At 37.4% G+C, this 26201-nt stretch overlaps 2 protein-coding genes across 5 annotated transcripts in view; both read left to right on the plus strand.

Moving 5' to 3' along the window:
• LOC111343803 (hemicentin-1) overlaps positions 1–26201 on the plus strand; it is an 85689-nt gene that overhangs the window by 25043 nt on the left and 34445 nt on the right. For all 4 annotated transcript variants that reach the window (XR_015989571.1, XM_088727614.1, XM_088727615.1 and 1 more), the window contains exons 4-12: positions 3616–3867; positions 10442–10708; positions 11144–11389; positions 12170–12442; positions 13194–13436; positions 14288–14557; positions 16266–16508; positions 17359–17628; positions 20086–20328. Coding sequence is in view for 3 of the 4 variants with exons in the window: in XM_088727614.1 (XP_088583740.1) it covers positions 3616–3867; positions 10442–10708; positions 11144–11389; positions 12170–12442; positions 13194–13436; positions 14288–14557; positions 16266–16508; positions 17359–17628; positions 20086–20328 (2307 nt within the window). In the remaining variant the exon portion in view is untranslated. The remainder of the gene's footprint in view (positions 1–3615; positions 3868–10441; positions 10709–11143; positions 11390–12169; positions 12443–13193; positions 13437–14287; positions 14558–16265; positions 16509–17358; positions 17629–20085; positions 20329–26201) is intronic.
• Positions 22262–25236, plus strand: LOC148726906 (uncharacterized). Its single transcript, XM_088727781.1, has 2 exons — positions 22262–22851; positions 23526–25236. Exons 1-2 carry the CDS (start codon positions 22399–22401, stop codon positions 25122–25124), a joined length of 2052 nt encoding a protein of 683 aa, XP_088583907.1. The 5' UTR covers positions 22262–22398; the 3' UTR covers positions 25125–25236.

Consider the following 26201-nt stretch of genomic DNA (forward strand, 5'->3'; position numbering starts at 1 on the left):
GGACGTAAACAATAAATATCTCATTAGCTTCTTTTATTTGTCCACTAGCATTTGTTCCTTTCACCATTGTTACAAGTGTCTTGAGAGATTGTTTGCAAACCACCTATTGACAAATGAAGTGAAATGACAATGACCAAGGAAGTAGAAGAGAATGCGTGGTCTTTCAAGCTCAAGGATTTGAACACTCTAGGCAGCAGTTGAAAGATTAAACTCTTCCAAACCCCTTCGGTAACTGTTTGAAAACATCTCTCCTTCCCACGATGTTCTCAATAATTAGTTATTGTTCAGATTTCAATGAGCTAACTGGAAACACGGCTAAGCTTTCTGTAAGCGCTTGCTGGAGATCATCCACGAACTTAACGTTCTTTGCAACTTTGGCCATATTGTGAAAGACTTTACTACAAAGCAAAGATTAGATTTTGGTGCACACAGAAAGCTACGTAAGCATAAGCGCCAGTTGCTCGACACATCTGCGTGGCCCATGCGATGAAATAACTTCACAAGATTGGCAAAGTTTCAGTCACAGCAAATTGTACAAAAAATCTAGAAAGATTTAAGCTTACATCTTGTTTAACGTAGCGACATATCAACATCTGCAACCATCCTGTTTTATACGAACCTCACAAACTTTTATACACGTTCTCTTGTGATACCTGTGAAAGTATTCAGTATAATTTCTGGTGAGATTTTTGCGGACAATCTGATCGATTTCTCTTGGGTGTGGACAAAACATGGCTTAGGCCATGGCCTACCCTGTGGCCTACCCTATGGCCTACCAGTGGTCAGATTTTTAAAAGGATAGCATTGCTGGAAACCCTTTCAACGTTTTCCTGAGTCTTACTAATGACTTTCCTCTGCTGTTTTGGCGGCCACATTCCGATCAAAATTTCTTAACCTTCTGATCGAATAAGGAAATCGAGGAACAGAAGCCTGTTAAACGCAACTTTTGGGCCAATATCATCATATCAGCTCTCCTTTCAAACTAGTGCAATACTGGCCCTTTCTTTGGAAAAGCAAATAAAGTTTGCAAAAATAATGTTTACAACGGCGATGCGTACGTGTCCTGGGGTACTCGTTGCAAATTCAACACTCTTCAGCACTAAAGAGGCACTTAAAAAATTGGCCTGGCACGTTATGTTTGCGTTTTCTTACCTGGGTATGTTCTCCGATATAACGCCGTTCATTACATGTTTGCGCTAGTTACCAACTGACAGCCTGCATTGTAAAGCCGCCATTTTGCATATCCTCTGCGACCACTGTTACAAGGATCGATTGTCTAAAGTTCGCGAAAGTCAATGTCAGGCAATATGTTGTTTCAAGAATTTTCTAGAACTATGACTCATCAGTTTAAAAATAGAGTTTACTGTAATAGTTATAAATAGTTACTATTGTAATGGGTATAAATAATTACTTTTGGAAACTTCTAGACTCTCTGCGGATGCTCATATAAGCAGCTCGCTAGTCAGGTTGTTGTTGTGATTTGGGACTTCGTTCCCTGTTTGTGTTCTACAAGCGATATTGTGTGACAAGTGAAGGGGTTTTCCCGTTTGGATGTGATACTGACATTCTGCTGTCAAGTCCAGAGTTGTTTACCGTGGAGTGCGATACTGCAAAGGAAGTCTTCAGGAGATTTCGCCAAAGAGAAGAACAGTACTTTGCTTGTGGTCAGATAAGCGTAGAGAAGTACATAGTTAATTTTAGTTGGATTGTTCCAAGAGTAGTCGCTAGCTCGTATTAGGTTATCTCCCGTTGTTTACTGTTAAATAAATTGTGTTTCGTGGAAATAGCGAGGTTATTATCTTTCTGCTGGTAATCAGTTACCGTAACATCACGCAATATTGGCCCCTCCTCTCCCCTCCCCCTTAACCTACCATTATGGTTGAGTGCTATGATATTTGCAGTGTTTCTTCCCTCGAACGTTGAAAATCGTGTTAGCGACCTATTAGTATACCCTTTTCAGAGACAGATAATTGTACACCAGCGTATTCGTTCGACTCTTACTTATTTTATTTTTATGTTCTTAAAAATCTGACCTCCAGTAGGCCACAGGGTAGGCCACGGGGTAGGCCACGGGGTAGGCCACGGGGTAGGCCACAGGGTAGGCCACGGGGTAGGCCACGGGGTAGGCCACAGGGTAGGCCACAGGGTAGGCCATGGCCTAGGCCAGGTTTTGTCCACACCCATAATTATCTCTTACATTTTGTGCTGAGACTGACACTTTTCACCTCGAGCAAGGCTCCATCGCAGGGCCCAAATAACCAAAGCAAGCAACTGAGCTTCTTGTATGTGCGTGTTAAAACACACGAAAAGACTCTAAAGCACACTTCACTCTGATTGGGCAGAAAAACACAAAAGATTTTCTGGCACCAATCAGATGACAGAACGACTGCCAGGGTTTGGAACTAGTATTGTAAGACAATGTCCCCAGGGGCTCTTCTGCCCTTATCTTGAAATCGACTCACAGCCCCTGGTTCTCCAAGGATGGTTACGTAAATGCGGTAGAATTTTAGTACAACACTGAAAACATTAAGGTTAACTTTAATAAAAATATAATGCTTTGTTAAGCTTATACTTTTAGCTTCTTTGCCATCATTTTGACAAATCATATCCATGTCGTTTTTATGTAAGATAATTTATAAGCTTAAACATCTGGGTTGCAAAATTTAAACTGATTTAAAACGTCGACTGTTCCACCTACATTTTCGTGCTACCTCCGATGAGAACTTTTCACTTGCTTAAGCTGAACTTTACAAACAATAGTAAATAAAACAGAAACTAGCTTACAAGGTTCTTTTATCTACACATTTTGTCACTTTCTTCAGGTTGATTCTTATTTAAAGACCGAAAAATTCACTAGCACGCACAAAGTCATGTTAACTTGGTTTCGTGAATGATTTACTGCATGCACAGTAGCTAGGTATCCAGGCCTTCTGAAGGTCAAGCAAGAAATGTGAACGAAAGTACTCCAAGACGGCCATTTGAAATCGTTTTGATTCCGGCCGGCCGATCCGTTCCTAGCTTTGGGAGGTTCTAGCACTAGCTAACTCAGAGGAAAAACAGAAACATTAATTTAAAAAGCTTATAATGTTAGCCTTATCTCAATGGCCAAGAGTACTGACTTGTTTCAAAACAACGTACGTGAGTATGTTTTTGCACTTCAGATCAATCGTATGTTGCTTTAAATGTTTTGTACGGGGTTCGTTACCCTTTGGAAAAGTAATTTCCCACGAAACCCCCCTACCCCACGGAAATTACTGCCCTTGAACCCCCCTCCCCCTCAGATTTCCAATGATCTTTCGTGGGGGGGGGGGTATGGATATTTTCTGGAACCACACAATATTGAAAATTAAAGATGTGAAACTTGACTAACTTCACACTGAAGATGTATTTTAACAACAAATAAACAATGGATACAATTCAGGTGTGGGTAATCTGTTGAATGAATTTTTTTTTTTTTTGCCATATGCAATAACTGGCCAGTGTGGGAAATTGGCCATGTGGGTAAACTGTGGGTAAAATTGAACAATTATCCCAGATGTATGGTTTCAAATCTATGAATACTCATGTCACATCACTAACTTTTCTTATTTAACTCATTTATGGATTTGATTGTAGATTCTCCATCTGTGGATGGTGTAGTGGGCTCTCCAAATACTGCAACTGAAGGTCGTCAATACAACTTGACTTGTAACGTATCTTGGGATCCCCCACAAAATGTTTCGTGGATCAAAGTTAGCAATGATAAGCTCACTGTAGGGAGTTTATTGCAGTTCAACAACATTAGCAGAAATGATGCTGGAGACTACAAGTGTGTAGCAAGCAATAGATGCGGAAATGATTCTAAGACTGAGGCCATCAATGTGTTATGTAAGTATTCTGTTTTGTACATGTGATAAATTCTATGTGGTTTGGTGACTAATTCTGTTAAAGGTCACCTAATAGTTACATAGGTATGTTATAGATCACAACAATGCAGTGGAATGAAAAAGTGAAAATGAGCTTGATGACTAATCAGTTCTGCCATTGGTTTTTGCTCCTATTATTATTTTGTTTCTATCATTGAAATTATTTGGGATGATTTACATTTATGTGCAATACTACTGGACATTCTAAACTTTAAAGGTCATAACAATATTTCCTTTTGAAAAGATTACACTATGACCATCGGGTTAATGGAAAATTTCCCACCCAAGTGATTTTAGAATCTTGATTTTAAGAATTAGTTCAGGCTTGAAATTATACCCTGTGTTACATTTTTGGCAAGTTTGAGTACAAAGTGAGAAAAAAACTTCAGCTCTCTAGTGTGACAATGGGGTAATTAGTGAGTCCCTAAAGTCAGTATTTATTAACTATTTGGTTACAAACAATAGGTTTAAGAAGCACATTTTTTAACAATTGCTGTATCAAACTTGGATGACTAAAACCATTAGTCTTGCATAACCCAAAAAAAATCCCCAATATGAGTTTTATATTGTTATTACATATTCATGTCTTCAAGAACTATTTTAAAGCAGTCATACCAAATGAAAGCCTTGTTTAGAATATAACACAACATTCTCAAAATCTAATGCTACTTGAGTCTTCTAACCAATAACATCATGGCAAAACTGACCAGTCACTTTACATGAACTGGATAAAGAACATTCTAATCACAAGAACTATTCACTTGACTCAGATGATGACATCTGCACAGGTTAAAACATCAGTCACCGCCAATAGTCCTTTTCAGGACTACACTCATCTGGATTATCACACTGCACTTTCACATTCTCAAAATCATTAATAATTCATGAGGGCAACAGCCAATAAATGAAGCATGTTTGGGTCACATGCATAAACCTTGATACCCAATGAACACTCGGATGAAAATCTTAGGGTTTGATCTTAGTTGAAAATAGTTTTGATCTCAGATCAAACATTTGCATTTTAATGACCACTATTCAGTAATCAATACATGTGTTCATTAACACCAATTCTAAAAATGACCTGAATATTACTTCTTAAATTGTCTTTGGTGGATATAATAATTATACTAGTTAATAATAGTCTTTGAAGAGTACTTCTAGATCTAAAACAGGAGCTATAACAAACCATGAAATTTGCTATTGGCCAGAAAGTGTTACTGCCCATTTGTTTTTACATTTTGGTATAGAAGGGAATAGCTTTCAACCAACTTGCAATCTTCATAAACCATTTTCAGCTCCTTACATCTTGCCACCCCGTCTTCACTCGTGGTCACACACCAACTAATCATGCATGCATGTTAACTTGTTGTTACAGAAAAATGATAAATTGTAATGCTGCATACAGTGTAAATGATTGTTCTTTCATTTAGGGAGGACAATGGAAAAAATGTATCACTGCATAATTTTTTTATTGCTTTGTTTGACAAGTCATCTGAAAAACTTGTGCTTTGTCTTTCATCTGGGGTTATATGAATATAAACCCCACAAATTCCATGGCACTGAGCAAAATATAATTTTTCTTAGATTATTTATAGAATCATAGGTCAAATGGGAAAATTTGAACTCAGTTCAACAATTAAATCTGGCAATGAATATTCTACTCACAAATTGAGACAGAATACAACTTATTTTGCCTCCAGTGCCACCTCAAGCAAGCTCCCCTTCATGTTTCCTGATGACTTTGAAGAGTTTCTCCACTGCAGGTTGTTTTTTAATGTCAAATGTTTAAAGTTAAAAAGTGGCACTCACAGTGGTCATCAAAAGAGACTTCAGGACTTTTTCAGCTGGAAACTCCCATTTCAGTGTACATTTCAGTGTGCATTTCAGTAGCTTCAAAATCTATTTTTTAAGGACTAAAAAAAATTTTTTTGCTGCAGGCAGCCATACAGGGTCAAGTTTAGCAAATACAATGGCAAAGTAAAGATGCTCTTTAATTATAAAAGTTTATATGAAAGAAGTATCAAGTTTGTAGATGGTAATTGACTTGAAAATCCTTTTGTGTCTCCAAACCTTCCAAGTCAAACATTTTATTTCATAGCAAAACTGCTTTATGTGACCAGATAAATCATAAAATTAATTGCTTTAAAATACAACAGTCATTAAAACCAAAAAGGTGATCTACATGTACATTCCATACTTGACAATAATTAACAACCAATCAACGTTGGAATTATGGAACAGTGACAGCATAAAGCCATGATACAAAAATTAATAATTATTGAATGGTAATAATAATTATTATTACACGACTCAAGATCTCAAGTACCATGGAATCTATCAATAGGAAGCAAGACTAAAATGGCCAAGAAATATTTCAGGACGTCAGATTTATTCAAAACAGTTTTTGATTTGCTGTTACAAGCAAAAAACGTACGAATTCCTTACGTGTACAAAGCCCATGCGGTAAAATTCATCATGCTTAGATCGTTGTTTACATGCCTTCATGGCCAGAAACTGCGCAGTGTTATGTTGAAAATTCTGAAAAAACTTTGATTTGAGGCAAAATCTTCTATTAAACTATACTTTTTGAACACATTGTTACTCGTACATAATATTTACTGGGCCATCAAATCGTCAAATTGTCGCCAGGCCCTGCTTGAAGTCTGAAAGTTCGGTTTTCACTTTATGTCCAGAATTCGCATCACCTTGGAGAATTGTTGTGTCGCTGACTCGAGAGCTTATTCTGTCACCTTTAGGACCTGGATATCCATTCTTTTCCAAGCAGAGTATTCTAAAGCATTGTTACTTTACATTCTGAATTCCACAAGGTCTAACTCGATTGCAAATGAACGAAAAATCCGACCTGAAAATTTTGAGTGTCGGCTGCGTGGACACCATATTTTCAAATTTGATCATTTAGTGAAGACGCATAGAATAATGCCCCTCTAGTACCCCCTAAGGTCGACAAAATATATGCGCAAACAACGGATTCTGATTGGCTTATTGATCTCTTATTGATAGAGGAAGTTTGGGGACAAAACTCCACTTAGTAGGGGAGGTAGGGGGAAAGCGTTCTCGCGCAAGGCGATCGCGAGGTTCGGGCAGTTCAGGTGTCAATGTGTTTTGCTTTGCTTTTAATCTTAGAGACAGATAGTATTGTGTGTACCTCATGGCTCTCGCCTCAGCCTTTTTAAAAGTCATCACTTTGCACCCAAAAAATCGCAAGATAGTCGCTAAGTCCCCTTTTCTTTGCAATAAGCAATGTGGTTAGCAATCAGTCTGAAGGTTCTCTTAACTTCCCAACTAATGATGCAGCTTCAGTGGCAGAATTGATATTTTATGCAAAGCAATAGCTCACTTCTTGTCAGGCGTTAAACACTAAGCAATAAACTTTTTTTTTTATGTTTGCCATACCAACCAAAATAAGTGCAACTTGGGGCTCTGTCCCTCAGCTGCAAGAAAAATTTTGGAGTAAATTATAATTGTCTTTTTACTGTATACCAGAATATTTCTCAGATTGTAGGTCTCTAAAAGACTGAAATGTATCAGTATGGATAACAGTGGTTGCTTAAATGGGGAAACAGCAGTAAATTATATTTTAATGTGTGCTATCTCACTTAAGGTCCTACAGAAGTCTATTACAGCTCACGTAGTATGTGTTTTGTCCTCATACATAACTGGTTGAGCAAAAATTTTTGGGCAACAACAGTAAAAACAGTCTTGGGAAGGCTAACCTACTAAGTAATCAATTTAAGTCTGTCTTTACAGGAACAAATTGATAATGTACCATCACTTGGCCCTAGCCCTTATCCAGACATTCCATCTTCTGTGTATCAGGCATAATCAAACTACTGGCCAATATCAATCCTAACAAAGCTTATGGTCCTGACCTTATTCCGTGCCGGGTTTTAAAAAAAGCGGCTGCTGAATTTGCACCTTTTCTCCAATTTCTCTACACTCAATCTGTAGCTACTGGTCAACTGCCCACTGACTGGCTGAAAGCAAATATCACTTCTGTTTTCAAAAAAGGTGATAAACATCAACCTGCCAACTATCGACCAATTTCATTGACAGCTGTGCCATGTAAAATACTAGTGCATATAATCTTTCATGATATTATGGCCCATCTAGACTCAATAAACATCCTTATTAAATCTCAACATGGCTTTTGTAGGAAACTCTCCTGTGAAACCCTGCTAGTCACAACAATAGAGGAAATTGGAAGAGCTCTTGACAATGGAAATCAATCAGATCTAATCATTATGGATTTCTCCAAGGCATTTGATACTGTCCCACATCAGAGATTAATTAGTAAACTTGAGTATTATGGAACAAGGGGTAATCTCAAAAGCTGGATTACTACTTGGCTAACATGTAGAGAACAATCTGTTGTAGTAGATGGAATATCTTCTCCTGCAGTCCATGTGTCATCTGGTGTTCCCCAGGGGACAGTCCTAGGTCCCCTAATGTTTCTTCTCTATATAAATGATATTGGGGATAACTGCAATTCTGCTATACGATTATTTTCTGATGATACCATCCTCTATAGTATCATTGAGTCAACTCTGGACGCTGGTCAACTCCAACTTGATCTTTCTACAATTGAACAATGGGCAAAAAAATGGCTCATGCAATTTAACCCCAGTGAATGTTTTGTTATGAGAGTTACCAGGAAATCTCATCCAATAATTTTCGATTACAAGTTAATGGGTCATACTTTGAAGTCTGTGTCACACTATCCATACCTTGGGGTGGAATTGTCAAGTTCACTAGACTGGAGTCATCATATTGATATGAAGACTAATAAGGCAAACAGAACTTTGGGTTTCTTAAAAAGGAATCTTGGAAAATATCCTGAATCTATCAAAGAACTGTCATATTGTTCCTTAGTTCGACCGCATCTCGAGTATGCAAGCACAGTCTGGTACCCCTGGACAAGCACGTAAATCAAATTGAAGCTGTTCAAAGAAGATCTGCACGTTTTGTTAAAAAATTGTTGAGAGGGTAAACCAGGGACTGTATCAAATCTTCTAAATGATTTGGACTGGCCTCCATTACCGAAAAGAAGAAATCTGCATGTTTAACCATGTTCTACAAGATTCTCCATGGCGAAGTCCAGATGGAACTCCCAAATTGTATCAAGAGGAAAAACCGTCAATTAAGATTATATCATAAGGATAAATTCATAGAAATAAAACCAAACACTGAAACGTATAAGAATTAATTTTATTGTAGAACAATCAAAGACTGGAACTCCTTACCAAATAATGTTTTAGGAATTGATAAATTAATTAATTTTAAAAATTACAGGAATTTAACCTTTAACATATGTATATATATATTATTTATCTTTACATTTTTTATCTCATTTTGTTAATTATTATAATTGTTATTTTATGTCTTGCGTGATAGCCCCCCTTTGCAAGACTAATAAATGTAGATGTAGATGTTAAGCTTCAGTAAGAAAGTATTTTGTGATTGCAAGCTGGTAAGGAATTGATATGGCGCTAACAAATTTGCAAGACAAAAGATGATTGGTGCTTTTGAACATTAATTAAATTTACATAAAGTCAAAGGCCACATACTCCATGTAACTATGAACAGAGGATTCTTTTACTCTGAGTTTTGCTGCAAGGGAGTGTTACAAAAGGTCTCCCATTTTTGGAGAGCAATTGATTTGCCATGATCATACCAAAATATTTGGATAGTCCACACAGCTGAGTGAAGAACTATTTTTCTTTGGCTTGGGATCTTTCTCTCTTTGAGGTACTGTGCAATTTTGATCTTTATTCTTCATGCTATTGCACTTTTAAAGTAGTTTTCCAGAGTTTGAACTTTAAAGAGAAAAATGCTTTTTTTCAAGTTGTTTTGCATCAGCTAAATTTGAGGGAAAATGTTATTATCTTGAGCCAACATTATTTATTTACTTATATGCATATATGATACTCTTCATCTGCTAATACAGTTTCACTTGCACCAGAATATTTATTTTCATGATTATCATGTTAGAGTAATTAATACAGAAGGGATACATGGCTATTGACATACTGCTTCCACCTACAGTACTAATATAATATTGTGTATATCTGTTTAACTTTGACTAATACTCCTATTGCTTACTAGACTATTCTAGCTAACCTTGATTCACATGAAACTTATCAGATTGTGGCTTCAGTGCTCAGTGACATCCTTGTATAGAGCCTGATGTTCCAATCTTGTTCCTGGGGTGTCTCTTAACCGATGGCAGTAGGGAATAGGAGATACCCTGAGAAAATTTTGCTTTTATTCCTTCTAATGTACAAGTGTTCTTCACTTACTCTATGCACACTGTAAGTGTTTGAAAATGGTTGATTGCCATATCAAATAAAAATTTAATGGGGAAGGAAAAAGTTGATAATATTACCTAATTGTAGATTAAAACATTAATGTCTATTTGTGCCAGCTCAAAGTTTGCCCTTCTAAACCATTGCTCTTATCTTCAGTAAGATAATGGACTGACTTAATTGTTGATGTTCCTATGTTTCCTTTTTGGGCAGATAAGCCAGCTTATGTCATTTTGGAAAAAAATGCAACAGAAAACAAAGACTGCTTTGATCTGTGGGTCAATTTTAATTGCACTTCATCAAAAGCCAATCCACCTGTTTATAACTACTTGCTTCTCAAGAATGGAACAGAATTTACTTCCAGCAAAAGTGGAACTTGGATAGAGAAGATATCAGAAGGGGGGAAAGCTATCTACAGTTGCATTGCAAATCAGAGTGTTGAAAATGTATCAAGTGAAAATATTACTTTAACAGTCAACGGTAAGGTCAAATCAACTGATAGCTTCATTTCAAAACTTAAAAAAAATTATTTTTTTAAAATTTCAATTTAGTATACAATGTAAAGTAGCAAATGTTGAAAGCCCTTCAAAGCTTGGGAAGGAATATAAGTGTAAATGTGTATAAGTGTATCCAAGCAAAAAATTGTTTTTATGGATTGAAACACAGTGTAGTGAGTTAATTACGTTACTTCTGTCCAGCAAGGTAGGTTTTATGTGTTCTAACCTCACAAGTGTAGTTCAAGTTGTTCTTGCTGTATCATCTTTATTTTTAAAAGTCATTATCATAGGATGATAATGAATAAGTTGACTTGTCACTATCATCAAGTTGTACTTATCTTGTATATTTGTTGATAGCCACTTGCGTTTTGCATAATGCCATCATCCAATACTTATCTTGGCACAATCTTCTTTAAAGTGCCAACATCTTTAAGAAAAGCCAAAAAGGAAACTGTGAGTGAAGGTCACTATGTACAAGAGAGCTGTCTAAACATAACTGGTTTTCCCTACCCAACTGTCATGTGGGAAAAGAATGGCAGCCATATAGCTGATGGTAATCTTTTGAACTTCACGCAAATCAGCAGAGACAAAGCTGGAGAGTACAGATGTACTGCAAACAACACATGTGGAAATGCATCAACAATGGTGTACATTGATGTGCAATGTGAGAAACTATTTATGATCGTATGACTATAGGTGTTTTAATGTTTCTACCATCTACGTTACCGAAAAATTGGAACACAGGTCTAATTGTCTTGATTGTTTTCAACGAAAATCCCACAACAGACAATGATACGAAGTAGTGTGCACTTCTTTGTAGTACAGACAAAGACAATTCTATCTGGCAAGATTCCACAATTGATGGTTATTATAAAACTGTGGAATACATTGAATATTAAGCTTGGGAATGCTTTACTGCGTGCATCACCGGTTCTTAATTGTTTAGTTGTTTCAGTATTTACGTTTTTTTTTTTTTTTCAATCATTCTGCACAGAAAAAAAATCTGTGAAATGTATTCTATTACAACCTTTCCATACCTTTCAGCCTTGAATGTATGCATGATCTATCTCCTCACAAATTTAGCCTAAATTTCTATAAAGTACATGCATGTTTGAAGAGTGATCACAGCAATTAATGCACTTGAGAACGGTTGATTAGTAGGGTGATCACAAAAATGTTTCTTTCAACTCAAAAAAGAAAAAAAAAACGCACCCCAATAACTGGAATGATGGTTATCATGCAGGGAAAAATGGTTGTGTGCATGATGTGTTCTAAAAGTCAGTACTGCATCACAATTCTGAATTGGATTGTCTAGCGTATTTAAGTAATTTTTCAGGACAGCTTTATATTTGCGCCGGACAAATAGTTAGAAAATTTGAATAGCATTTAAACATAATATTTTTGGTATAAGTGTTGATTCCTTTGGTTTGCTTTCCTTTTGTAGATGAACCTGAGAATGTCAAATTAAGTTCAAATACAACAAGAAAAGAAGTCTGTGCTGGAATTTACGTAAAGTTCACGTGTACAGCTGATGCCAACCCTCCAGTACATACTTACTTATTGTATGAGAATGACACCAAAGTCGATAGTAATTTGGGAAATACAGGAATCTGGATACCGAAGCTAGAAACAGGTGGAAAGATTGTGTTCAGATGCACAGCCAACAACTCTATCCAAGAAACCAGAGAGAGCAATGATACAGTATTTTTTGTGAAAGGTAAGCTTACATGCTATTCATTGTAATTAGGCACAAAACTCTGGGTTAGTGAACTGGCCTGCTGCACTGGCAAAGCTGGCAAAGAATGTCACTCAATTAAGGTTTTTTTCAATAACATTTGTTTTAGCTAAAACGACACCAGTGTTTCTTGATAGGAAAAGTGACACATCTTTATTGGTTGATTATCTGATCAGTTGTATGAAAATCTCCTTTACGTGGTCCTAACACTTTTTTTAGCTATAACGACACTAGTGTTTTTCGATTGGAAAAGTGACAAGTCTTTTTTATTAGTTATCTGATCAGTTGTATAAAAATCTCATTTGCTGGGTCAGTATGCACGCTATCACAGTGACTATAAACGTATTTGTGCACGATCCTCGCAGTAACTGAGCATTATTTAAGCAATAGTGAAAATCAGACTATAATCGTAAAGTAATTAAACACCAGTGATGTAGAATTTACTTTCATATGACCTCATGTTTGAAGAGTAGTCTTACATCCATTTATAAATGTGGCCAAAAAATGAAAACATTATTTTAAATATATGATTAATTGACAGCTCGTAAAACGCTCCAAAAATTAACCTGCTTTAGTCCATATGACGTCATATTGAAAAGGTAACATACATGCATATGTTATTCTTAAACATATAGAATGGCACTCAATTCTGCGATAATGTTTTTTCTTAGCAAAACACTACAGATCATTTTTTTAGTTTTAATTTGCTACACCATTTTATTTTTTAATCCAGTCCCACCATCTGTCAAGCAGATGAAAATTGAACCCATAACAGAAGGTGACACTGTTGAAATGTATTGTAATGCCACTGGAAGTCCTAATCCAACTGTAAAATGGACTAAGGGTGAAAATGTTGTCAGTCATAACAGTTCACTGATAATAGAAAATATCAGCAGAAATGAGGCTGGAGACTACAGATGTACTGCAAACAACACATGTGGAAATGCATCAACAGTGGTTTACGTCGACGTGCAATGTAAGCTCATATAATAGTTTGGCATGGTATTATATATTTTACCAGGGTTATAATTTAGGAGCTGTAGACAATACAGATTACTGCAGGACTTTTAGCCATGGCTGTTCCCTTAAACTGCAAAAAAATAACAGAAGAATAAAACAAAACAACAAACCTGAAAACATCTCTCTTTAGACTGCGAAGGGCTAAACATTTACTCAGCTACCAAGGCGTCAAAGCAGGAGTTTTCATAAATTGCAGATTCCACATATTTTTTAATCTCCTAAAGTAAAGCTAATTGAATTCTTAGTCACCTTAGAAAAAAATGGGGAAAAAGTGAAGTTGGAATTTGTTACATAATCTTTCCCAATCAGCATAGATTAAATATTTGGAAAAAGGATTTGGGTACTATTGCTATGTCAAAATTCTTACCTTAGACTGTTATTATTATTTCTCTTGCTTTTAATGGCATGCACATCAGAAACTCTTGGAAATATCATTCAAATTCAAGTTGATTTTTCATAAATGCTTACTCTACTCTTACTCGTCCTCGTGAATTCTTAGGTCTAATGGCTGAAAAAACCTTCTAGTGTTATCAACTTTGTTAACTGACATTTACCTTAGTTTTCATCTTTTTCCCACATTGGTTAATTGTTAGCCAAGGGGATGTAACTTTTGAGGATGCTCTGTTTTAAAATTGTATGTAGCTATTTGTTTTGATGTTGTCACTATTAGAATGCTGGTGTTTTTTCGGACAAAGAGCCATCTTCGGTGGATATTGTGTTTTTAATTACACATATAAATTCTTTAAGATTATATAGTTAGACCACATTACTCTAGATGATCATGGTCTCTTTGTTGCCTTTTCACAGACAAACCTGAGAATGTGTTGTTTAATTCAAGTTCATCAAGCCAAGAGGTCTGTGCAGGAGTTTTTGTAAATCTCACATGCACAGCTGATGCTAACCCACCAGTACATACGTACTTACTGTACGAGAATGATGTAGTCATTCAAGGTCCAAACAATACAGGAATCTGGATGAGAAGACTTGACAAAAGTGGAAATTTTACATACAGATGCAAAGTCAATACCTCTTTCCCTGGGATCGAGGAAAGCAAGAATTTGACATTTACTGTTAGAGGTGAGATAAAGTAAGGAAGCAGCTATTACCGAGTACGATAGGCTTGTATACTCAACACATCATTTTATGAGAAATTTGTTCTTCTCTACTACTAATCGTAACAAATGGGAAAAGTAATATCTCTGTTTTAGTATTTTTCCTTTGTGTTCTTTTTTCTTAACGTCTGATTGGTATACGGAGCCGTCGGTCAAGTTATTAGCGGGTAAACTGACGATTTCAATAACGGCAAATGGCAAACATTATGTTTGATTTCACTCACATGTCCTATAAACCCCATAATATTTCTGATCTCTCATTCACAGTCATACGTCAGTTTTTGGTTTTAGTAGTTAGACGTGAACATCACTCTGACCCTTCAAATTATAATTAGAAAGTTGGGTAGGTCATGTACATGTACTATTCAAGAAATTCCTAACTGATATTAAAATACAGAAGTCATCATTGTTGCACATTCCCGGCTTTTCTTGTTTACCTGTGTAGCATAAGGAATGTGGACTTCTTTTTTCAGAAACTGAACGGATAACGGTTAGGCGGTCATAATGGGGTCTTAATGAGGAATTGTCCAAGAACACCGAGCGAAAATGATAATAACTGACGAATCTCGAAAAATCAATTTCCCTCTATTTATTGTGTGAATTGAGATTAAGGCAGCTTAGGATACGTGGTGGTTGTGAGAGGGCCTTTCTCCCCCTCCTCCCCCTCCTCCCCCTCCTCCCCTCCCCTTCCCCTCCCCCCTCCCTCCTCCCTTACGCTTTGTCACTCGTCCCAGGTCTTCCGCCCGTCCAATATGGCGACCGAATATAGTCACCGCGTTGAGTCTCGCGTATATCAACTACCGCCGGCAAGTAGGCTATAAAGAAATCTCTGTAAAATCACTTGGATATATCAACAAAGTTGAAGTGGTAAATTGGCCACCGTAACGATTACAAAAGCTGACGTTTCGAGCGTTAGCCCTTCGTCGGAGCGAATAGAGGAATTGTGGGTTTTGTGTGGTTTTAAAGGCAGAGAATGGAGCTACGTTATTGGTGGGAACATGGCAACGAGAAAAAAAAGAATTTTTCTCTTTGCCATGTTTGCAACGAATGGCAAGGAATGTCACTCAATTAAGGTTTCTTTCAATAACATTTGTTTTAGCTAAAACGACACCAGTGTTTCTTGATAGGAAAAGTGACACATCTTTATTGGTTGATTATTAGCTATAACGACACTAGTGTTTTTCGATTGGAAAAGTGATGTCTTTTGTATTAGTTATCTGATCAGTTGTATAAAAGTCTCATTTACTGGGTCAGTATGCACGCTATCACAGTGACTATAAACGTATTTGTGCACGATCGTCGCAGTAACTGAGCACTATTTAAGCAATAGTGAAAATCAGGCTATAATCGTAAAGTAATTAAGCACCAGTGATGTAGAATTTACTTTCATATGACCTCATGTTCGAAGAGTAGTCTTACATCCATTTATAAATGTGGCCAAAAAATGAAAACATTATTTTAAATATATGATTAATTGACAGCTCGTAAAACGCTCCAAAAATTAACCTGCTTTAGTTCATATGACGTCATATTGAAAAGGTAACATACATGTATATCTTATTCTTAAACATATAGAATGGCACTCAATTCTGCGATAATGTTTTTTCTTAACAAAACACTACAGATCATTTTTTTAGTTTTAATTTGCTGCGCCATTTTATTTTTTAATCCAGTCCCACCATCTGTCAAGCAGATGAAAATTGAACCCATAACAGAAGGTGACACTGTTGAAATGTACTGTAATGCCACTGGAAGCCCTAATCCAACTGTAAAATGGACTAAGGGTGAAAATGTTGTCAGTGATAACAGTTCACTGATGATAGAAAACATCAGAAGAAATGAGGCGGGAGACTACAGATGTACTGCAAACAACACATGTGGAAATGCATCAACAGCGGTTTACGTGGACGTGCAATGTAAGCTCTTATAATAGTTTGGCATGGTATTATGTATTATTTTACCAGGGCTATAATTTAGGAGCTGTAGACAATACAGATTACTGCAGGACTTTTAGCCATGGCTGTTCCCTTAAACTGCAAAAAATAACAGAAGAATAAAACAAAACAACAAACCTGAAAACATCTCTCCTTAGACTGCGAAGGGCTAAACATTTACTCAGCTACCAAGGCGTCAAAGCAGGAGTTTTCACAAATTGCAGTTTCCACATATTTTTTAATCTCCTAAAGTAAAGCTAATTGAATTCTTAGTCACCTTAGAAAAAAATGGGGAAAAAGTGAAGTTGGAATTTGTTACATAATCTTTCCCAATCAGCATAGATTAAATATTTGGAAAAAGGATTTGGGTACTATTGCTATGTCAAAATTCTTACCTTAGACTGTTATTATTATTTCTCTTGCTTTTAATGGCATGCACATCAGAAACTCTTGGAAATATCATTCAAATTCAAGTTGATTTTTCATAAATGCTTACTCTACTCTTACTCGTCCTCGTGAATTCTTAGGTCTAATGGCTGAAAAAACCTAGTGTTATCAACTTTGTTAACTGACATTTACCTTAGTTTTCATCTTTTTCCCACATTGGTTAATTGTTAGCCGAGGGGATGTAACTTTTGAGGATGTTCTGTTTTAAAATTGTATGTAGCTATTTGTTTTGATGTTGTCACTATTAGAAAACCGGTGTTTTTACGCACAAAGAGCCATCTTCGGTGGATATTCTGCTATTAATTACACATATAAATTCTTTAAGATTATATAGTTAGACCACATTACTCTAGATGATCATGGTCTCTTTGTTGCCTTTTCACAGACAAACCTGAGAATGTGGTGTTAATTTCAAATCCATCAAGCAAAGAGGTCTGTGCAGGAGTTTTTCTAAATCTCACATGCACAGCTGATGCTAACCCACCAGTACATACGTACTTACTGTACGAGAATGATGTAGTCATTCAAGGTCCAAACAATACAGGAATCTGGATGAGAAGACTTGACAAAAGTGGAAATTTTACATACAGATGCAAAGTCAATACCTCTTTCCCTGGGATCGAGGAAAGCAAGAATTTGACATTTACTGTTAGAGGTGAGATAAAGTAAGGAAGCAGCTATTACCGAGTACGATAGGCTTGTATACTCAGCATATCGTTTTATGAGAAATTTGCTCTTCTCTACTACTAATCGTAACAAATGGGAAAAGTAATATCTCTGTTTTAGTATTTTTCCTTTGTGTTCTTTTTTCTTAACGTCTGATTGGTATACGGAGCCGTCGGTTAAGTTATTAGCGGGTAGACTGACGATTTCAGTAACGGCAAATGGCAAACATTATGTTTGATTTCACTCACATGTCCTATAAACCCCATAATATTTCTGATCTCTCATTCACAGTCATACGTCAGTTTTTGGTTTTAGTAGTTAGACGTGAACATCACTCTGACCCTTCAAATTATAATTAGAAAGTTGGGTAGGTCATGTACATGTACTATTCAAGAAATTCCTAACTGATATTAAAATACAGAAGTCATCATTGTTGCACATTCCCGGCTTTTCTTGTTTACCTGTGTAGCATAAGGATTGTGGACTTCTTTTTTCAGAAACTGAACGGATAACGGTTAGGCGGTCATAATGGGGTCTTAATGAGGAATTGTCCAAGAACACCGAGCGAAAATGAAAATAACTGACGAATCTCGAAAAATCAATTTCCCTCTATTTATTGTGTGAATTGAGATCAAGGCAGCTTAGGATATGTGGTGGTTGTGAGAGGGCCTTTCTCCCCCTCCTCCCCCTCCTCCCCCTCCTCCCCTCCCCTTCCCCTCCCCCCTCCCTCCTCCCTTACGCTTTGTCACTCGTCCCAGGTCTTCCGCCCGTCCAATATGGCGACCGAATATAGTCACCGCGTTGAGTCTCGCGTATATCAACTACCGCCGGCAAGTAGGCTATAAAGAAATCTCTGTAAAATCACTTGGATATATCAACAAAGTTGAAGTGGTAAATTGGCCACCGTAACGATTACAAAAGCTGACGTTTCGAGCGTTAGCCCTTCGTCGGAGCGACTAGAGGAATTGTGGGTTTGGTGTGCTTTTAAAGGCAGAGACTGGAGCTACGTTATTGGTGGGAACATGGCAACGAGAAAAAAAAGAATTTTTCTCGTTGCCATGTTTGCACCAATAACGTAGCTCCATTCTCTGCCTTTAAAACCACACACAACCCACAATTCCTCTATTCGCTCCGACGAAGGGCTAACGCTCGAAACGTCAGCTTTTGTAATCGTTACGGTGGCCAATTTACCACTTCAACTTTGTTGATATATCCAAGTTATTTCGTTACTCCCACCGACGCAGCCCCAAACAGTTTCTTTCGAAACTATCAGTCTTTATTCATCTGTAAAATCACGTTGAATTAATACGGAGGGAGAGGACGAAGTTGTGATTGAAGTTGCCTGGTTATGATTAAAGGTTGTGGCTGAATTTAAATAACCCGGAAAATCTAACGCTAACCTGTGCAACAATGATGCGATTAGAGAGGGAACTGAATGCGAGAAATAAACCAGTAGTACAGGCGAAAAGGGAAGTATCGTCGATGTCTAGCTCCTAACGATACTAGATAATTCGTTGATAGCAGATGATGAGTTGATAGCGATCGCAGCAATCGAACTTACAGTCAACTCTCTCTAAACGGACACCTCTTTCAGGCGGACAGAAAATTTATTCCCTGCCGAATTTCACTTGTTTCTCTGTAACTGAACTCTCTCTAAGGCGGACAGCGGACACTTTTCTCCAACATGTTGGATAAAAAATCCTCTCAAAGCGGACACCGGATGTTTTGGAAATTTTATGACAGGTCCAAAATTTCGAAAATATAGCGCAATCTGATAACAGTGGTTTTAATATTACAACACTGTATGTCTTAATACAATATTAAAGTCACTTTTCCCGTCATTTACATATACAACAACTCATTTGCGCTGCCGTTTACTGGAATCAGTGGAGTCACTTGTATTCTTCCTTCGCTTTTTTGCGTCTTGGTTTAGCTCAACTGCAGTTGTAATCTTCTCGTGAATGGGGGTTATGAACCCCGACTCCACGTAATGTCAAATAAAAAGGGACACAAGTTTTGTTAAGGTTGATTCACAAATGTTCAAAGTGTGTATGATCTGTGTTGGATTCCGTAAGGAATATATAAAAGAGACACAGCCAACCCGTCATGGCTACATTGTATACTTGAATTAAAGTAATAAAGCCCTGGTTTCAGTTTTGATGTTCGGGTATCAGTTTACGTGAACTCTCTCTAAGGCGGACAGTAAATCTGGTACCGAGGGGTCCGCCTTAGAGAGAGAGTTGAGTGTATAGCGATGAAAAATGAAATCCAATATCTAATAAATGTGCTTCAATGAAACTGATTGAAACAACGAACTCATCAAGTCATAATCACTAACTAACGAAGGATAAACTGATTGATAAAAATGAACTAGAACAAAACATAAATTAAAAATACACGAACTACGCGTTTCGAAACTAACCGTGTTTTCCCCTTTTTATTGCAGTCCCTCCATCTTTAAGGCAGGCCAGTAAAAAATCTGGTGTAGAAGGTAGCGATATTAAAGTGTACTGTAATGCCACTGGGATTCCTAATCCAACCGTCTGGTGGACTAAGGTTAACGATGTTGTCAGTAACACAAGTCTACTGACCTTCCTGAACATCAGCAGAGATAAGGCTGGAGAATACCAGTGCATTGCAAGCAACACATGTGAGAATACTTCAGCAATGGTGTACATTGATGTGCAATGTAAGTCAATGATACTTATGCATAGTATTAAATATTTTGTAAAGTTTAGCTCGAGAAGCCATATACAGGACAAATAATCGCAAAACTTCAAGTCATCACAATTCTTTTCTTCATACACTGTCCGTGTTAAAATCTAAAGATTGAGAAGATGTGCAGTCGGGGGTATTTCTTTTCTTGTTGATTACTACTCATGATGTCCTTCAACACCTCCTCAGTTTGAAGTATCATTCTGTCTTGTTAGTTTAAGCTAAATGCTTGGAGTGTTTGTTGTTTTACCTTGATTTGGGTGTTTTTTTACCTAGAGTTTCAGGTTACTGTCAACAAAAAATCGTCCTACGTGCGTTACTTTTAACAAAAACCATAGAACACTATATAGCACTGTAAAGCTTTATGACATACTAATTATGAAACTAAGAAAATTTTTCTCAGTTTTTGTTCTAGTAGGGGCGCGCGAGCCTTTGAACACAAAACTGGCGCTGTTTGTTTTACTGAATATTACTACCTCTGCGTTACCGCCGACCTCTAAGCAACCTCTCCGTACCGCTTGGCAGCTAATAGGCTAACAAAGTGTGAGGGGCTTTTTCCATATTTCTGTATGGTTACTGAAAAAATCTATAATGAAGTTAGGCAATAGAAAATATTTCGGTTTTTGTCACGCTCCGGGACATCATGAGAGAAATATTTCAAATTTCGTGAAAGCCACATTTTTACACGTAAAAATGATAAGAATGAACTAGAACAAAACATAAATGAAAAATACACGAACTACGCGTTTCGAAACTAACCGTGTAATCTCTAAAGAAAGTTCTAGCCAATTTTTATGAAAATGCAACAATTCTGCAAACCTCGTTAATTTGCTCAAGTAGAGGTAACTCGCGTAAAACAAACCTTGAGTTTTTAGCCTCCATAGAAATTCACTGTTTTCGCGCCTCATTTAAGCACGTGTCAATGCGGTCTTGCCGTCGACCAATGAAACACAGCATCAAACCCTTTGAAACCCCTGGCTCCCGGGAGAATCGAATAAACAACGGATTAAACGAAATCCAAAGAGTGATCGAGGAAAAAAAAGGGAAAGTGGGCGATTAGCAAAGAAAGCTAGAAAAAAAAAAACCTCAACTTCGATATCTTCAGCTCGGGCTCTCTCAAGACTTTCTCTTTCCGGCAGTTTGATGAAGACTCCTATTTCTCAGCGTTTTGCGAACTGTGCTAGAACTTCGCTGTTGTTGTTCAGTACCTAACGCATTGTAAACTAAATGTGCAAATCGCAGGGTTCGCACGCGCCTTGAAAGTCCTTGAAAGTCCTTGAATCTCAAAATAAAAATTCAAGGCCTTGAAAGTCCTTGATAATTGTAGTCAGTGCTGGAAAGTCCTTGAAATTTGTAGCTAATTTAATCCAACTTAGATTCTAGAGTGCCTTATCTGAAAATATATGCAACTGGCACAAACGTAGCAACACATAATAGTAAGATACAAATAACAAACGATCGTAACGCCACTCCGCATGTCGATCAATCGCCCATATCCATTTGTCCTGTTCTTGGTTCTATTAATCACTCTGATTGGTTGAATGTCTCGAATGTCAAGGGCCAATCAAATGTTTTGTACTATTCCCTCTTTCTGAGAAAAGCCATGTGCTTTGAGTGCTTTCCTTGTCTGGGTTAGTGTTGATTGTTTGCGTTTTGTTTCACGAGTGAGAGATTTAAAACAATGGGCAAGTGTGTTTTCAGCAACTTGTGGCTTCAGAAATCACTGTATAAAGATTGGCTTCGAGAAGTCAAGGGTGACAAGCACAAGGCACGATGCATCGTGTGTATGAAGGATGTTGACATTTCGAGCATGGGAGAGTCAGCGCTCACAAGTCACTTGAAAGGAAAAAAACATCAAACACTGACATCCCAGAAAAGGTCATTAGCAAGCGTTCCAGATGTTTTTGGCGTTTCTTCTCAACAACCAGCAACTACAAGTGACGATGCCAAAGAAGTTTCAAAATCCGCTTCGTCTGAAAGTGGCGAACACAACACGCTCAACCCCACAAAGTCTAGTACTACGAGTTCATCTGGTTCATCGGTGATGGAAAGAATTGTCACTCGTGATGAGACTTTGAAAGCAGAAATTTTGTGGGCATTGAAGGTGATAATGTCTCATTACTCCTATAAATCATGCGAAGGTACGAGCAAATTGTTTCAAGCGATGTTTCCTGACAGTCGGATCGCGAGTCAGTTTACATGCGGAGAAAAGAAATGTGCATACTTGATCTGTTTTGGGCTCGCTCCACACTTCAAACAACTTTTGAAGGACGTTGTGAAAAAAGAAGAAGCTTATGTACTTATGTTTGACGAGAGCCTGAATAGCGTGTGCCAGTCAAAGCAAATGGATATTCACATTCGTTCATGGAATCATGACAAACACGAAGTTGAAAGTCGCTATTATACCTCAGTGTTTATGGGGCATGGAACAGCAGAGGACATGCTTTCTCATTTTCGTTCAGGCATAGAAGGAATTCCTCTCAAAAAAGTTTATCAGGTAGGATGCAACTCTCGTTATGTTTGGGTAATCCATGAAATTGTTTGCAAGATATGCTTCTTTGAAGTTGTATTATTTCTTACCCTCAATTATCGACATTTCGAAATAGGCAATAGCACAAACTTAGTCTTCACACAATTACCTAATTTCAATTATTCTTTGTCATATTGCCACTCTTTTGAAAGACCTATGTCTTGCCATTATTAAAAAGGTGTGATCAAATTGGAATCAATTATATTGTTTTCATGACTGGCATTTAATTTCATCGTTCGCCGGCGAACGATAATTACAAGAAGTTGCGTTAAATTTTTTTTAACATGAAAATCTTTCAATGTCTGTTATTATTTTGCTGTAGAAGGGCGAAAGATGCAAGATTACTTAATCTAATTTATTGCATGTAATATAAATTGTGCGTTCACAATCTAGCCAATGTTCCAAAAAGCGATAAAATTGTATTAAATAGAAATGAAACACCTTACTTGGTTTTCTGCCCTTTAAGGTCTAAATAAATCAACACTCTTTCATTGCAAATCTTCACAATTCCAATGCATCCATGACTAGTTCACTTCGTGTCTAGGTGGACAATGACACGAACTCTGGGACGTAATGCAAGTACTAAATTAAATAATCTGTTTCCCTTTCAATATTACAAGGAATGTTTTCTCTCATACTAGTTGTCAATGGATGGACCCAACGTTAATTGGAAATTTTACAGTATGCTGACTGATGAGGCAAAAAGGGAGCATAATAGTCACATGCTGAACATTGGCAGCTGTGGTTTACACATTCTTCATGGAGCATTCAAGGATGGTGCTGTGGCATCAGGATGGCAGTTAGACAGGTTGTTCTCTAGCCTTCACTGGCTTTTTCAGGACAGTCCGGCAAGGAGAGAGGACTACACCAAAGTAACAGGAAACTCACTGTTTGCTTTGAAGTTCTGCAAACATATGTGGTTGGAGAATGACTTGGTTGCAGAACGTACACAGAGTATGTGGGACAGTGTTGTCAAGTATGTTCAGAGTGCAAGGGCAGGAAAAGTTCCACAGCCACAGAATAAATCCTTTGAAACTGTACAAGAGTTTGTTGCAGATCCCTTTACGACTGCAAAAGTCGCTTTCTTCCTATCAGTAGCCAAGCAAGTGACACCGTTTTTGACACTCTATCAAACCGACAAGCCTATGCTTCCTTTCCTGGCTACAGACCTGTACAGCATGCTTGGGGGATTAATGAGAAGATTTATTAAGACCACTGTTATCAGTGAAGCCAAAACCCCATTGAAGCTTACAAAACTTGACCCTGCTGACTCCAGCATTCATGCCTCTCATTCCAAGATTGACCTGGGGTTTACAGCTGACAAGAAGATCAAGGAGTCGATTGCAAAGTCCACAGTTTCAGAGAAAAGAGTGCTTCAGTTTCAGATGGAATGCAAGGAGTTCCTTATGAAAGTAGTTTGCAAACTGATTGCCAAAGCACCAATTCAGTATTCCCTTGTAAGGAATATAAATTGCTTAGATCCAAGAAACATGATGAGTGACCATGATGTTTCCATCACAAAATTCAAGAGAGTTTTGACTACCCTTGAAAATGCCAAGAAAGTCCCGGAAGGTGAATGTGATTCCCTTTTGGAACTATTTAGACAATTCATTATGGAAGTCCCCTCTTCTCCGTCGGAGTTCAAAGACTATGATCCTAACAATGATAGACTTGATTCCTTTCTGTATCTTCACATGGGACAGAAGCGATCCTACCAATCATTGTGGAAAGTAGTCTCAGAGCTACTGATATTATCACATGGCCAGGCCAGTGTCGAAAGAGGATTCTCAGTCAATAAGCAACTGGAAGTCGAGAACCTCCAAGAGCGCTCCTTCATTGCTCAAAGGCTGGTACAAGACCATGTACAATCTGTGGGAGGTGTCCTTGCTGTTTCAATCAACAAACCACTTCTTTTGTCAGCTGCAGGAGCTAGGCAGAAGTATTTATCATATCTTGATGAACAAAAGAGGAAGAAAACCTCTGAGGGTGTAGAACTGAAGCGAAAGGAGCTAGTCGATGAACTTGACGAACTTAAAAAGAAAAGAAGGCGTTTAGACAGTGATGTTGACAATCTTGTTAAATCGGCAGACGAGTTTGCACAGAAAGCAGAGGACACTGGGAAACTTGTGTGGATTACAAAGTCAAATAGTTTGAGGAGAACTGCAAAAGAAAAGGAGATAGCTCGCAAAGACCTTGAGTGCAAAATTGCGAATGTTGTGGACGAACTAAAAAAGGCATAGACTTTTAGCTCGACTTAAGCTCGGCACAATCGCTACTATGATAAGGTGAACATTCTTTTATTTTGCAGTTGGTGGAGTCCTTGAAAAATAAAAAATATGTCCTTGAAAAGTCCTTGAATTTTTAGTCCAAAAAAGGGTACGAACCCTGAAATCGAGATCCCGACGAAAGCCCGTGGAAAACGTCAACACTCTGCTGGAGGCCTTTCCGGTTATTATACCTTTGGCTCTTCGGTACAGGTTCCCCAAAAATATTTTTTAAGCCGTTTCTCGCATTTTTTTTTTTTTTTTTAAGACTTTTCTTTTTTCCGTCCGGAATAAGTCCTAACTGCTTTCTCGGACTAAAGAGCAAACTTTTGAAAATTTTGACCAGATTATGTTGACAGTGACCTTAATTGTAGGTTGACTTGTACTTTTTCTGATGCACAAATTTATCACATTGCATTGTAATGTATGCAATAAACTGCTATTTACTAGTGCTCATTGGTATTCGGATCATTTACAAATTTAATCATTAAGTTTTCTTCATCTTCTCCTGTCTTTTAACTTATATATTTCTTGTGACAAACAGTTTGTAAAGATTGCTGTGTGCTTTTTGAATCTGTACTACTTAGTTTTCGTTTGAATTTGGAAGTTCTTGTTTTATGTAGTAGCTGTTACGAATTAATTTGTAAAGTTGTCTAGTTAATTTTAAAATTAGATATTGAACAAAGCTATGCATGGTTATATTGAAATAAACGATGTTCTTATCTCGGAAAGAAAATGGAAAGTCTAATAAATGATAGAACCTGAGTTGACCTACTTTTGGTACATTGACATGCTCATTTTCTGAGACATGAGTCATAATGTTTGTGCATTTCCTCAGTTTGTCTTGTGAGTATATTTGTACGGCACACTGTTTCAGCCAGCTGTTTCTCCTTCAACATACCTACCAACAGTTTTTCAATTTGACCTTTACTTTACACAACTCTGACCGAGCGGAACTAACCACCTGTTAGCCAAAGGTTTCCAAACTTTCAGCCGCTTTTACGGATGACAGTCTTTTTCAAGGTCACCCTTGCTTGGAAATTCATACCTTAC

The sequence above is a fragment of the Stylophora pistillata genome, chromosome 7 (assembly GCF_964205215.1).
Source record: "Stylophora pistillata chromosome 7, jaStyPist1.2, whole genome shotgun sequence".
Taxonomy (NCBI): domain Eukaryota; kingdom Metazoa; phylum Cnidaria; class Anthozoa; order Scleractinia; family Pocilloporidae; genus Stylophora; species Stylophora pistillata.